The 15,075-nt window shown below is 49.1% G+C and overlaps 1 protein-coding gene across 1 annotated transcript; it reads right to left on the reverse strand.

Annotated features, from left to right (window-relative positions):
- Positions 1-332: 332 nt before the first annotated feature.
- Positions 333-6,422, reverse strand: HLX (H2.0 like homeobox). The gene is made up of 4 exons (XM_003893086.5): positions 4,887-6,422; positions 3,978-4,157; positions 3,017-3,201; positions 333-1,197 (listed from the first exon to the last, which is right to left on the reverse strand). The coding sequence occupies exons 1-4, from the start codon at positions 5,494-5,496 to the stop codon at positions 688-690; spliced, it is 1,485 nt and encodes a 494-aa protein (XP_003893135.2). The 5' UTR covers positions 5,497-6,422; the 3' UTR covers positions 333-687.
- Between the last annotated feature and the right edge of the window lie 8,653 nt (positions 6,423-15,075).

Genomic DNA, 15,075 nt, shown 5'->3' on the forward strand with positions numbered 1-15,075 from the left:
TTGTACTCTAGGAACTCATTTAGTCCATACTCTGGATAGGGAAACCATCTGTTGCACTGGTCTAACAGTTTCTAAGGCCTGCTCCACTCTCAGGCTACTCAGGGTCTCAGAGGGTGCTTTCACTGGCAGTTGGCACTGGAAATCTCTTAATTAGAAGCCTCTAAGCCCAGACGCCCATCTCTGATGTCTGTAGCAAGATGGCTCTGAGGCTGAGCCACTTCCCCTGAACCTCCAGCCTCCCACCTTCAGCTGCTGCATTCTGTAGTGCCCCGGGGACTAAGGTCCGATTGTAGATTTCTGGCCTTAACAACCCCCAGCAAAGTCAAGCTGCCTTTACAAACCGTAGTAAACATTTTATTTACAAATTTAAGGCGTCCTAAATGCCTTTGGGCTACGACCCCTGGGGCGAGTCAGAGAAACAGTTTAGTCAAACACTTCACAGTCGAACCAGCTTGCTTCCGGAGAGAAGTGTTCGGCTGGTTAGCAGGACACTGAGACACCCCTCTGCTCTGGGCAGTGTCCGCTGCAGCCAGCCGGAGCAGCGTTGGCCGAAGCGTGAATGTCGGGAGGTAGGCTCCACGCTGCGTCTCCTGTCCTGCCAAGTCGCCAACATACAGTAAGCACAAAACCCAGGCCATGGCTGGGAGGCTGCACGCAAGGCCCGGATCCCCTCCGCCCTCGTACAGTCTATACGCCGCCAAGCGCGCCTTTGGGTGGCTCGGGGCTTTTGGGAGCGCTGCTGGCTGTGGGCTGTGGCACAGGGAGAAGCTCCGAGGCGCCGCCGCCGCCGAGGCTGCTGGCGCAACCCGCACTGGTGCTGCTGCTACTAAGACTGCTGGCGCTGCTGAAGCTGAAACTACTGCCGCCGCCGCCGCTGCTCCCACCACTCCCAGCACTGCTGGCGCTGATGAGAGCGCCAGTGACCGGGGCCTTAATAACTGTTGTTTGGTGCAGAGAACGCTCAGTCCCCTCAGTCCGCTCCGTGTCGCTGGGGGCCATGTCCAGTGACTCGGAGTCGCTGCTCTCGCTCTCAGCCTCGCCTTCGGAGCGGCTGGGGCTCCTCTCGTCCTGCTCGCCATCCGCAGCCGGGCCTCCACCTGACGGTTTCTCGCCAGCCTCCTTGTCCTTGTCTTTTTGGGCCTGGGCCTCCTTGGAGTGCCGCCACTTCATCCGCCGGTTCTGGAACCACACCTTCACCTGCGCCGCGCCACACGGGGAGACAGGAAAGAGACACTGAAATGAGACCCAGGTTTGCTTCTATCCGACTCGCGTGCACCCGCAAGCCACCTCCCTGAGTGAGAAAGCAACGCTTACCTGGCGACTCTACCAAGGACCAGGCACTGTGGTAGGCGCAGGAGCCAAGGGGCAGCCAGGAATCCTGGTCTAGGGAGCCCACTAAGACCGTTTTCAAAATGCAACCCTCAGGCCCCGGATTAAAATGACCTGGGTAACTATTGGAAAGGCAGATTCGTGCACCCGACCCCCAACATACTCTCTCTCTACTCTAAATCCATGCATTTTTTTTTTCTGGACACCCATGAGAATCTGATTAAAGTTATGGAATCCTAGCCCAGAAAAATACACATGTACCCAAGATATTGCTTACAATGTCAAGGGTTTGGTGAGCCAGTGTTAAGAATTCCTGCTCTAAATTGGCCCTCTCCTCTACTGCCATTACCCAAAGCCGGTCCCTACAAAAGCAACACTTTTTTAAAGAAAGGAAACATGAGGAGCAGAAAGGGAAAAGGGGTTTTAAACTGTTAATCACAGTAGGGTGGGGGCAATGTTGGGCTTTCAGTAAGACAGCATTTCTTTGGTGTGTTTGTTCGCAAGAGCTGATAAGGACCCTGCCCTTGTTAAGGATAAACAAATTCTCCTGGGGGCTCAGAAAACACTGGAATTAAATGTGTGCAAAGTGAAGGAAGGGCATAGAGATGGGGCAGAGAATCTATATAGATATATACGATCCCCTGGGGGACCCAGTGCGTTCACACAAGTTCCAGCTTCCTTTTTAAAAATAACATCCACAGCTGGTGGAAAACGACTGGGCTCCTCCTGTGTGTGTGTGTGTGTGTGTGTGTGTGTGTGTGTACTGGGGAGGAGAGTTGTGTAATGGAGGACAGAAAGAAACAGAGACAGCAGTTGGGGGACCAAGGAGCTAAGGAAAAGAAGCCTGCCTCTGGCTTCTGCCCTGCTGGGGACAATCAGCACCCCAGAGCTAGAGCCAGTGCTACGGGGTGCACAAGAGTGACTCTTCCACAGTCAAAACTCGGGGAGGGAGGGGGGAAAGTCCAGTTCTTAAATATAAGAAAAAATATTTAATTACGGCACAATACATTTCCTATTGTCTTGAAAAAAATCAGATAGGCAGAACCTGCTGAAATGCTCTTGGGTATTCCAAGAAAATCATTTTTCTTTCTTTCCCTCACCTCTCCCATTCCTTCAGATTTTCTTCAGAGCCTAAGCCTTGGAATATGTGGCCTCTCCAAGCGGACTCCTTGCCCTCCTGGAGCTAACTAATTCCGTTTGAAATTATATTTTCACTTCCTCACAACTGGGGATTTCACAATCCAGCAGAAGCAGAAGGAGGAGGAGGAAAGAGGGAGGGTGAGAGGGAAAAAAAACCAACAACAATCTCTTGCCTTTGGGTTTTTATCTTTTCTGAAATAAACTGCCTCCTACAGCGAATTGCACTACAGTTGAGTACATCAATGTTATTTCCAGCGGCTCTTTTGCTTTCTCTGTGGTTCTTTAGCCTGCTGGCCAAAATAAACATGCAGTGCTTGTTGACACACATCTTGGGGATAAGCTCTTCTCTCGGTCCTTCTCCCTCACCCCATCTCCACCCTCCTCTTCTCCTGCCTCAAGTTGCCTAGTCCACAAAGCCTCCTGAAAGTCAACATCTTGCGTTTCCACCGTAGGAGGCCAGTAGCCGGAGTGGAGGGGGCCTATCGGACTAGGCCGTGCGCTGTTGCCCGCCCGAGGGCGCTGTGCGCTGGAGCCGGAACTGCCTTACCTGTGCGTCCGTGAGGCCCAGCATCGCCGCCAGCTGCTTTCGGTCCGGCTTGGTCACGTACTTCTGAATCTCAAACCTTTTCTCCAGGCCTTTCCTCTGCAGGTTGGAGAACACAGCGCGAGACCATGAGCGCTTCCTTTTGTACGTCTGCGGCATGGTGTCCTTCGTGAGCACAGCGTAGGGACCTGCCGCAGAGCGGGAGCCAGAGGGAAGAAAGACAAGAGGGCTGTTCAGTGCCCAGTACTTGGCCTGCCGGTGTGGGGGTCCCCGTTAGGCTTGAAACCGTTTCCTGTTAACTGTCGATTCCACCCTCATTCAGAAAGCCCTTCGCGCATACACCGAATGGCCCCTCTAAGGAAGAATTTTACATGACAGTCAGAAGACCTAAAGCTAGCGTGGAGTAGAGAAGCCTGGAGGCTTGTCCTTTAATTCCAAGGGAAAAACGTAAACGTCATGCGTGGCCATCAGGCCTAGGAAGAGTAGACAAAAATGTCCCTCGGGCCTGAATAATGACAGCCCCTAATCATCTTGTGTGTGTGTGTGTGTGTGTGTGTGTGTGTGTGTGTGTGTGTGTTATTCCCGCATGTGCCCAGGCACCCAGACGTAAGCTCGCCAAGCACAAGTGTTTGAGGTCATCCCAAAATGTGTGTATGTTAATAAGTAACATCGATGCTGCATTTTTCAAGCCTCTAGGGCGAAAGACTTTGAGAAAGCCCCCCACCCCACCGTCCACGCGCACACTTTCTGGGCTCTCCAGGCGCCCCTACCCCTTTTCAAGGGGAACCTTCCAAAGAGAGCGCTAGCTCGCTGATAAATCTTTCGGTTTCTCTCTCCTGACTCCGTAGCCTCCCGCCCCAACGGTGAGATTGCGACACCGCAGTCGCCCTGGAGGCGTCAGTCCTGAGATTTCTGACTGTCAGTCGGCTTGCCCGTTAGGCAGTACTCTGGAGTTTTTCGGTACCTGGAAACGTGTCTTGAAACTGATGCTGAACTGAATTTCTTGGGTTTGAGCTTAAGGGACTCAGGATGGCAGAAGCCTCGTTAATGGGATCTAGAGATGCGAAGAACTGGCCGGCGGAGGGCTGTAGGCCTGAGAGGTGCACCCCCGCGGGCCGCCCACTGGTTAGCAGGGACGTGAGATCTGGGGACAAGGGAAAAGGATAGCAGGTTACATCTCGGGCACACTCACACTCTCCGCTGATTTGTTCCTCCCCTTCCCGTTGCCCTGGATTCACTTTTATTGAGCGAAGTCACGAGAGAACTCGTCTCGGCGCTGAAACCTCTCTCTCCCAACAGTTGCCAAGGAGCGACGCACGAAAAGTTCCTGTGTGTCCCTCACGTCCACATGCACGCATATAGTAAGTAAAGGCTTACGGCCTTACTTTCACGTGCCTTCCAAGAATCCCACAAACCCAAAACCTCCGCCTCAAGGAGGCCCCATTCTGCCCGCTCATCTAGGCGGTTTTGTTTATTATTTACATTTCCTGGGTGAATTTTTTACCAGAAATCAGATAAATGCGAAAGTGTTTCCCAAAAATGCTTTAGTTGTCAGAAATATAATTCTGTCTCTAGATACGTTATTAAAGAGATCAAAGTCATTTTAGCAGATAATTACACCAACCATTTTTATAAATATTGTTTCTAAGACGTGTTTTTAAAGAATCCCCGGAATAATTTTTTTGTTTGTTTTACATAGAACAGGTGAGTTTTATACCTAATGTTTTGTAGTTTTCTTACAATTCGTTTTCTTCTCTCCCATTTTACCGAGTTGTCCTTAATTGTAAAAACACTGAAAGGCACCCCAAGCCAGCCCGGGGTCCCAGGAGTGGGTCAGTGGTCAGAGGCCTGCAGCCTCCAGTCCAAGACCTACCTCTCAGCGTGTTGCCTTCTTTGACTTTTGGGTCAAATTCTGCAGATAAAATGCGGTCAATTCCAAATTTGAGGTCTTTGCTAGAGGGGGCCGGGGCCGAGCCACTGTGGTGGGGGTTCGGAACCACTCGCGTCCCAGAGGCTGGGGGCTGTAGGGCGCCAGCCCGAGGCGGAGGCGGAGGCTGTTGCTGCGGCTGCTGTTGCTGCTGCGGCTGTTGCTGTTGCTGTTGTTGTTGCTGCGGGTGATGGTGGTGGTAGGCGGCTGAGAGAGGAGACAGCCGCTGCGGGAAGCCAACCGGGACTTCGGAGGGCGCCACCACTGGGGTGGGTCGAAGCGGGGATCTGGCCGCCGCTTGGAAAGAGGCGTGCGGGTGAACCGAGCCCAAGTGCGCGGTGAGGGCGGCGGCCGAGGCCCCTGCCAGGCCCTCCGGGGCCGCCCCCAGGTCCCCCACGCCGGCATGCAGAATGTCTGCGATGCAGAAGGAGGGCTTCTTGACGGCGGCGGGGTCCAAGGGGAAGGAGCAGCCGCCTGGGCCGGTCGAGGAGCAGTAAGCGGCCGACCAGAGGCTGAAGTTGGAGGCGTAGAAGGGAGCCAGCCCGGCTGCGAACATCCTGCCGGGGTGAGCCGCGCGGCTGCCGCAGTCCAGCCGGACCGGGTGAGTGGACGCGCGGGGAGCGACACGCGAGTCCCGGAGAGGGCGGCCGCAGCCGAGGACGATCCGCTTTCGCTTCTCCGTCCGCACTGAAGAAGAGAGGCCGGGAGCCCTAGCGCCACCGAGGGAGGAGGCGAGGGCCGGATCTCGGCCGGTCACCGCCTCGCTCCCTGGCCTCGCTTTAAAGGCGGCGCGGCGCCCGCACTCCTCGCGGGCTGGAGGCGAATGAGGGGCGCTGGGGCCGCGGGGCGGGCAGGGGAGCCAGGGAGACGGGAGCCGGACACCGCAAGAAAACCCAAACAGCTAAGCCCTAAGAGCTAAATTTAAAACAACAACAATAATAATCCGTTAGTTAGGGGGGAAAAAAAGTAATAGGAAAAAAAAAAAAAAAAAACTCTTCTCTAAAAACTCCCAAAGTTTTGGCAGGAGCTTTCGAGTCAGGCCCGGGGTAGGACCTCGATCCGAGCGCTCATTGGTCATCCTCATGACCAATGGGAGCGGGGAGTGGAGGGGAATTAGGAATGAGGAGGCGTGGCCGGGCCCGAGCCCCGCCCCGGCCACGCCAAAGCGTTTGCTGCGGCCGCGTGGGCTTAGTAACGCACATCGCAGTGAGTCTTGCTACTCTGCGTAGGGGCCAGGCAGCCGCTCCGGAGGGCTCTAACTCTCTTCTAACTTCTGCAGCTCCGAACTGCCACGGGGCAAGGAGGATTGGTCACAGGAGCTTTCCTGAAGCGCTTGTCACCCGGGGCGAGTTGGGGGAGTGGGGAAGGGACGGTTATCTCACTCTTTAGGGCTATGCAAAGCCCGCCTCCCGGTGGAGAGCAGAGAGCGGTTTGGACCCTTTGCTTCCCTTCTCTTGACCTCATTCTGCTTTTATTCCAGGAGTCCGTGTCCTCGGCAAAGCCCCTCATCTTTCTTGGACCCTTGCCCAAATGTTGCCACCCTGAGTCCCAGCCCAACTCAGCACCACGTCCGCCCTGTGCCTCCCTGGAGATCCTCGGGGAAGCGAGAAGGAGGGGTGACCGCAAATTAGTTTTATTCTGAGCTGTCACACAGTGACAACTTGAACGAGTGACTTTTCAAACAAAATAAGACGGATGGCTCCAAACGTCTCCCTTAGACGCAGCCAAACCTTTCCCCGGAGCCTCAGAGGCTACAAAACAGGCTGCCTCCAGAAACCCGGGAGCGGCACGCGCGTCCCTCCTTTGCAGGAGGTTGTAGGAAATGTCAGCCTCCCTCCTCCACCACATCTCCGGATCACGTGGGGTTCGTTGTTTTGCAAGTGCCCACAAGAGCAGATTTCCGTGGGGTTCAATATTGCTTTCAATTCTGTGACAGCTTCCCCAGGAACCCCTTGGGCCTGGTCGCAGGAGGAGCTGCAGTGGTGGTCAACGTCTTCCATTCGTGCCTTCGGTCTTTAGAACGCAGGGTGGTGGTAGTGGGGGTTTTGTGCAACATCAACATCTCTATTTTAAGAATTTGTTCTCTTTTAAATTATAGTCAGAATGGATTTCCCCACCCCTCTCCCAAACAAACCACAGGCCACCCAGATAAGCTGTTTTTGCACATTTTCAGGAAGAAAATAAAATAATACGAATAATGAAACCACGAAATCTTTTGTTTTCGATTGCCCTAATAAGCATCTCCTAACAGAGATTCTGTGGCATTTTTATTTCCCTTCAGCACGAAGGCTCCTCACCAAATAAACTCAGAAAGGCAAGTGAACTTGCCATGCCTATCTCAAGTTCAGGGTTTGGACTTACAAAATTAATTTCTGGTGGCTTCTCTAGCCCCTTGATGCAGATGCTATCCTTTTAAGCTTTTGACTTTCTCCTGGAAAATTTCAATCACTTCCGATCAGCCAGCACTAAGATCTCTCCCTCTCCCTCTCTCCCCCTCCTCCCGCCCTCCAGCTCTCCCGCTCTCCGTCTCTCTTTTATTGCAAGGTTTTCTTCCCCTGCTCCACGCAGCCAGGAGAGAGGTGCTATTTCCAGAGACAGATGGGTGTGTTTGGCTGAGGGTAAGGATACCTGGGGCGACAGACGTAATAAGACCAGTCTTTCGGTGTCAAGCTGAAGGCAAAGGAGCGACAAGTACAACATGGGCAATTGAGGCGCTGGCTGAGGGTTCTGGTGAGCCTTCGGTGTGAGTGTGCGTAGCGGAGGCCGTGAGCCCTCTCCTTTCTAGTGCCACTTCCAATTTGATTGTGATTCTAATTTGACTGCAAACATTTAGACCTCGGCCTAAGCCCAAACTGACGGTTGTGAAAGAGGTGCATTTACTCCTTACCGAGGCAGCGCCGCGCGCCCTCACCCTCTCTCTTAAGAAATAAGACTCCCCTATCCGCATTCATCCTTTCCAAGGTTTGCGACGCTCCGGGTTGGGCACGGGATGCAGACCCGGGGGAATACGGGCCCTCGCGGGTTCCCTGAGGTGCCCACAACTCGCATCTGCCGAGATTCAAGGCCTGGAGCGCCGGGCAGATGTGGCAAAAGCGAGGCCCCGAGGCCCGCCGACTCCTTGCTGCGCCGCGAGCCTCCCTTTCTCCTCCAGGCCAGTGGCTGGATTGCAAGTTGCAACTTCGCCCGCGCGCCCCTTGCTCTCCCAGGCCTCGGCTTCCTTGCAATCGCATCGGCGCCATCCAAGGCCTTACTCCCAGCTCGCGGAGGCAAACGCGAAAAGCAAGTCTTTGGAGCGACCCCCGCCGCCTCCTCTACCGCTTCCCCAGGCCCAAGCCTGGCCCCTGCAGGCCCCTCACCGAGTTCTGAGCCCGCAGACTCCCGCCCTCCTTACTCCCCACTCTTCAGAACCAAGAAAGCAGCAGGAAACCCTGGGCTCGCCGGAGTTCAGGTCATCTCCTGTTTTTTGATGGGCTCAAACTCGGACTAAATGAGCGGATGTGCCTGCGAGATTGGTCTCAAAATAGAAGCGGCCTTAGTATTTTAGGATACTGCAGAAATCCTTATTTCTTCCGGAGAAAAACTCTATAATGACTCCTAGCACTTCCCCTTTCAATATTTGTGCAACTTTATCTCCACCGGCAAGTTGCTCGGGTGACGCAAATCCGCCCTTGTGTATTACAACTACCAAAATAAATGCACGGAAATCAATTCCCTTCTAGCAATGAAAATATAAATATACAGCTGCGACTTTCCCCTTTAATCTTTGCTTTCCGAGCGGCTCCGGGCTGTGGCGAAATGAACTGGCCCAGAGCTATTGAGCCGGGCAGGGAGGTCCTGAGGGCAGAGGCGAGGGCTCCCCAGGGCCTGGTAGTCATGGGGGTTGAGGATCTAACAGGAAAGAAAAGCGCCTGGCTAAACCGAATTAACTTGAGCTTGGTCTACGCAGCGGAGACCCTAACTGTGGCTTCATTTTTTGGGAAAATGTCGCATTGGCTGGGGTTTCTGATCATTCTGACTGCTGTCTTTAATGCTTTCAACTCATCACTTCACTTTTCCTAGTTAGACATAGCCAAAGACGATTTCACCATACTGGGAATGGATAAGATCAGAGAAGGTTCTTTTTATAATTTAACAATATAGCTTATGGGTATTTAGGATTTAAAAGGGACCTGAATCAGGGGCTTATGCAATGACTGAGGCAAGAGATGGGTTTCACCATCCTTTGGTTCTCCCTGTCTTTGAAGCTTCCATATTTAAATGATCAGTGCAGATTTTTGTCCCAAAACCAGAGTCACAGATCCACACTGAGCATAGGTCAATTATAATGAATGCTGGGCCTTGTATATTACAGGACCATAACTCTGCAAGGGCTTGAACTGGCTATATCTGCTATCTGTTTTGCTTTTCTTGTACATTCTGAGCAAAATAATGTGCAAGGCAGATGCTCTGTGGACTTGGGAACCCCTCTCCTCTGAATTTCAAATATTCTTGCAAACATGGTACCTACTGGCTTCAAGAAAAGAGATGGAAATAATTAAATATTTACAATCAGAAAGAAAAAGAAACACAGCTTATCCAGCTACTTGAGAATTCAAGAAATTTACAGCAATGTAGGAATCTGTGTATACTGTGCCTGTCTTCCTGCCAGCTGGAGATTTATGGATCACTGGGCCCAGCAGTCATACTTAGTGGTGGATATGGGAGTTCTGTTCTTTGTGGGTGTCAGACACTAGAGATTAGGACCCTAATGACCCCCCACAGACATATCCCCTACCCACACACACATACTTTGGCCTATTCTAAGTGGGACACAACTCTCTTTTCTTGGAGATCTTAGAGTTATTCCAGAATTTCTGAGTTTTGAGAAAAGTTGGACTTTTCTATGGGGTGGGAAAAGCAAATAATGCAATAGAGCTACAAGCATCCATAGCTATTTGATTTATTCTTTTTCCTTTTCTCCATTTCCCAGATGTGGCAGATTTGCAGGTGGCCAGCTCTCTATTTGGCTGTGGCCCTGCCCTTGAACTTTAGCCATAGGTCTTGCTCTAAAGTTTCAGACAGCCTTTTGGCTCTGATTCCATTTGCCCTTTCCCCTCATAGGGCAATATCTCACATAGGAAATATGTGAGATATTTCCCTTCCCTCACTACTAAGATATACCACTTTACATATATGTACCTCTGTCTCTCTCTCTCTCTCACACACACACACACACACACACATTCTCTGGGAATCTTAGAAACGGTGGGGGGTGGGGAAGGGAAGGCAGGCAGTTTGGGATTTGTTCCTGTTTCAAAGAGCGCTTCTCTGCCTCTCCAAGTCATCCTCTCTACATCCAGCCAAGAAAGACCCCGAATCTCATAAAAACCTACGGCAGAACCCATTTCAGCATGGCACATTATAACAGACTCATATACGTTTGCAATGAAATCATAAGAGTAAAATATGAGAGCCTATCTGTAGCAATATGAGCTTACATACTTATTTGCACAGGCTTCTGTTTAGTAGCTGTAAATGGTGCTCTCCCACTCCCAATACATTAGCCACTCATCTTGGATTTGTTGCCTGAATTATTGAATCTGAATGGCTGGTTGTTAAGGTAGGAGAAGGAAGAGTAGGTGAAAATCATATATCCAAAACAGGGAGGGATGAAAGGCGTTCCCAAAGCAGTATTTCTCTAAACAAACAAATAAACCTTCTTCCCTTTGAGACAGGTTTTCAAGTTAGAGCACAGGTTCTAAGGCCAGAAGACGGACTCAGGCCCAGACTAAAAAGCAGTCATGGGAAGGGATCTTCCGAAGGGAAAGAATCCTGGAGTCAATGAGAGGGATTTTGCAGATAAAGCCAAATGGTTGTTGTCCCCATCTCAGTGGTCCTAATCTGCCCACCAGCACCCACCATAACTGGGACAGCCCTGGATTTAATGACGGACTCCCCCTAGCCCTGTCCCAGCCCACTACACCCAGGCATCTCCCTCCCTGGAGGAGCCCACCTAGTACTGAAAGTTGGTTCTCTGCTGACACCTGCTGGACCATCTCTACATTGTTTTCTGGCAGTAACCATCCTGTGCCAGCAACATTGTTATGATGAAAGTTGACTCTTCCTTTTGCAAAAATGCAGGTTTCTAAAATTGGCTTTGACTAGCAGCTGTTTCCTTCCATATTGCAACAATATGGGAAGATCTTGTACTATGTGTTTAAAATCACTAGACCGGGCGAGGGAAGCAGTCATGGTTCAGGAATAATACTGTGTACATTTTACAGATCTCAAGGTCAATTCACATTTATTGTCTCACTTCTTTAAAATAGCCAACTGTAGGATACCGACGAGGGATTATTATCCCATTTGACTTTAGGAAGTTGATCCTCAGAAAGGTTAAGTGGCTTGCCCAAGGTGACGTAGTTGGGAAATGGTGTTGGAGGGAACAGAGGCTAGGTTTTCTGGTTCATCAACCACTACTATACCATTCAGCCAATTTCTTCAGGGAAAATGGTTTATTCAGAGGAAAAACTCTTTGCCCTCAATCAGAATGTGTATTGACTTCAAACAAAGAGCTGGAGAAAAGAAGTATGTCTAACCCAGACATACTACCCTACCCTGAAATTTCTTTCTCTCCTCAGCATTAAATGTGGAGACTTCCTGCCTCCCAGTATCATGCCACTCGTTAAATTCTAATTTGGGCATCTACCCAAATGAGGCCCAAATTTGATTTGGGTAGACGCTCCAAATCAGAATTCAACGAGTAGCATGATACTGTGTCCAATTCACATCTGCAAATGAAAATAAATCCCTCAGTTGATAATTCAGTTTTGTCTTTGCATTAATAAAAGTAAATCATTTTGACTATTTAAAATATCCAACCAACTAGATAGTTTGCCCAGGAAGGCATTTTTCTAAACCTTCTCACCCACCCTCCTTGCCCTCCATCATAACATCCTGGTCACCTTTTTCCATTGCAACTGGAAAGCAGTATATTTTGGTTGCCATCAAAGCCCTGGCTTCAAACTCTATGACTCTCTGAATGTGAGAATGTCTCTCAGCTTCCAATGCTTCATCTCTCTCTCTAGTATTACCCTCATCTCCCCACCCTACTCTTTTTCCCACAGCAGCCACGTGCAATGGAGATTTCTACAGGAAGCATGACATGTGAGGTGCTCAAGAGGCAGGAACTTAAGAAGCCTGTGAGCAGATTTTAAGAGGTTTCTATGCAGATCCCAGAAGCAGGCATCCTTGACAGCAGGGAGCCTCAAAGCAGACATAGTGTTCCCTGTTATTCTGGTCTGCTGGAAGATAAGAGGCTTTCAGTTGCTCTCCCCACTCCTTTGCTTCTTTTCCCTCTCCCATAACAAATATTATTTTAGTAATCAAGGTCATATAGAATCTTCTGAAATTTCTTAGAATTTTTCAAACTTACTGCCAACCTCCCTGGTTGAGAATTTCCTTTCGTCATGCCTAGATAGAGAGAAATGGTGAGTTCTAGGGCCATGCACTCCGCTAAGCACTCTACAGACATTATCTCATATGATTCTAATTTTTTTATTTTTTATTTTTTTTAGAGATGGGATCTCACTATGTTGCCCAGTCTGGTCTCAAACTCCTAGCATCAAACGATCCTCCCATCTTGGCATCCCAAAGTTCTGGGATTACAGGCATGAGCCACTGGACCTGACCCTCTCTCACGTGCTTCTAAAAACAAGTTCAGGAAGGAGCTATCATTATTTCCATTTTACTTGGGGGTAAGGGAGGCCTAGAATGGTTAAGTAACTTACCTAAGGTCACAGTAAGTAGGGCACATTGAATTTGAAGCTGCATTTTTTAGCCACTAGGCGCCTTGCTCATTGTTAATGTTTAATTTTTATGTCAACTTGACTTGGCCATGGGATGCCCAGATAAACATGATTCTGGGTGTGTCCATGAGGGTGTTTCTGGATGACATTAACATTTGAGTTGGCAGACTGAGTAAAGCAGATTTCTCTCCCCAGTGTGGGTAGGCCTCATCCAATCCATTGGAGGCCTACATAGAACAAAAAGCTGAGTAAGGAGAATTTACTCTCTCTGCCTGTTTTCAAGCTGAGATATTGGTATTCTCCTGCACTGGGACTGGAATTTACACCATCAGTTCTCCTGATTCTCAGGCCTTCCATCTCAAACTGGAACTACACCATCAGCTCTCCTGGGTCTCCAGCGTGTAGGCAGTAGATCATGAAACTTCTCAGCCTCCATAATTGCTTGAGCAAACTCTATAGTTAGCAGGAGACCCCAGTTTCTGCATGCAGCAATGGCCTGCTGTGTGCACATGACTACCTACCTTTCCTGAAAGCTGAGATCTCACTCTGCTTGGTTTCCTTTTCAGCCCTTCCCAGTTAACTCTCTCAAGGTCAAATAAATTAAAACTATTAAAAAAAAATGGTGAGGTAGAGGCAGTGACACTTAGCCTCAATCAAATATCCATGGTTGATTCTATGATGAGCAGGAATTGATCATCACAACTCTTCATTATAGTTTGCCTTGAACTATATGTTTAATATGATAATAAGAATGTTTTTTTGAGTCAGGGTCTCACTGTTGTCCGGGCTGGAGTGCAGTGGCACGCTCATGGCTCACTGCAGCCTTGACCTCCTGGGCTCAAGCAATCTGCCCACCTCAGCCTCCCAAGTAGCAGAGACTACAATTATGCACCACCACACCTGGCTAATTTTTTTTTATTTTTTTTATTTTTTATTTTTGTAGAGAAGGGGTTTCACCACATTGCCCAGGCTGGTCTCGAACTCCCGAGCTCAAGTGATCTGCACACCTCAGTCCTGCAAAGTGCTGGGAATGCAAGCATAAGCCACTGTGCCCAACTGAAACATGTTTAATATAATTATTTGATAAACTTGGTTGTAACGTTATTTTTACGTGTTCACTGTGTTATTTTCAATAAATTCCTCTTCTTAATGCTTTCAACATAGGTTCCATTGTGAAAGCAGTTTGATGTTTGTTTATTTGTTTGTTTGTTTGTTTGTTTGTTTGTTTGTTGAGAAAGAGTCTTACTCCATCACCCAGGCTGGAGTGCAGTGGCATGATCTCGGCTCACTGCAACCTCTGCCTCCCAAGCTCAATCGATTCTCCTGCCTCAGCCTCCTGAGTAGCTGGGGTTACAGGCGCCTGCCAACACGCCCAGCTAATTTTTGTATTTTTAGCAGAGACAAGGTTTCACCATGTTGGCCAGGCTGGTCTTGACCTTCTGACCTCAAATAATCCACCCACCTCGGCCTCCCAAAGTGCTGAGATTATAGGCATGAGCCGCCGCACCCAGCCAGCAGTTTGGTTTTTTAAAGCAGGAATACCTCTATAGATTTGTTAAGTTGGGTGTTACTTAAGAAACAGAGAAAAATCTGGGTGTTTACAGGGCTATCATGTGAACGATGTAATTTTAATCCTATGACTGGAGACAGTAATGGGGAATAGGTCTTGGAGAGACTGGGGGAATCTCAAATCCAGACCTAACAACTGTATATAATCCCAGTGGAGAAGTGAGGCATCCAAAGAAGCCCATGTGGCTGCACAGAGGGCTCTTCAGTAGGCTTCAATCTTTAAAAAAGCATGTAGCAAAACAGGAGTTTACAAAGACAAAGTCCAAAAGAGTGGCAGTAACCTCTAAGTGCACTTGCAGAATGCCTGGAGCCCATGGTGAAGTTAGACTTGTAAAGTATGTGACTGGTAGTAAACAGGACTTTTAAATCTATGCCTACACAGAAGGATGAAAAAGTACCAGGTTTCAGTGAACATGATGCAATCGCTGATAACAGAGAGAAGTAAGAATTATCCAACTCTTAGTTTCTGTAGATCTTCTTATTCAGAGAGAATGTTTTTGAAATTATAAATAAATTTAAAACAATGAATGTAAATTTGAAGTTTCACTATAGTATATGCTTTTACTGTTCCCTCTTCCTTGAAAGTACTTTTTTGAAAAAGTAGTTGCTTAAAATTAGTTTGGTCCTTGAGAGTTCTGATTTACTACTTTTTAATCCCAAAGTACTAAAAAAACTTTCTAATGTGATCTTAGATTCACTGTTAACTATATCTTTGGGAATTTGTGAGGAATAAGAGAGATGCCAAAACCGAGAGGCAAAAAATAGGCCAAATTTTAAAG

The sequence above is a fragment of the Papio anubis genome, chromosome 1, assembly GCF_008728515.1.
Source record: "Papio anubis isolate 15944 chromosome 1, Panubis1.0, whole genome shotgun sequence".
In the NCBI taxonomy this organism is placed as follows: domain Eukaryota; kingdom Metazoa; phylum Chordata; class Mammalia; order Primates; family Cercopithecidae; genus Papio; species Papio anubis.

Coding starts and splice junctions, on each gene's coding strand:
- HLX (XM_003893086.5), bottom strand. CDS start 5,496: ATGTTCGCAGCCGGGCTGGCTCCCTTCTACGCCTCCAACTTCAGCCTC. Junction 4,158..4,886: donor AGAAGGCAACACGCTGAGAG/GTAGGTCTTGGA, acceptor CCTTGTCCCCAG/ATCTCACGTCCCTGCTAACC. Junction 3,202..3,977: donor GTTTCAAGACACGTTTCCAG/GTACCGAAAAAC, acceptor GCTCTGCGGCAG/GTCCCTACGCTGTGCTCACG.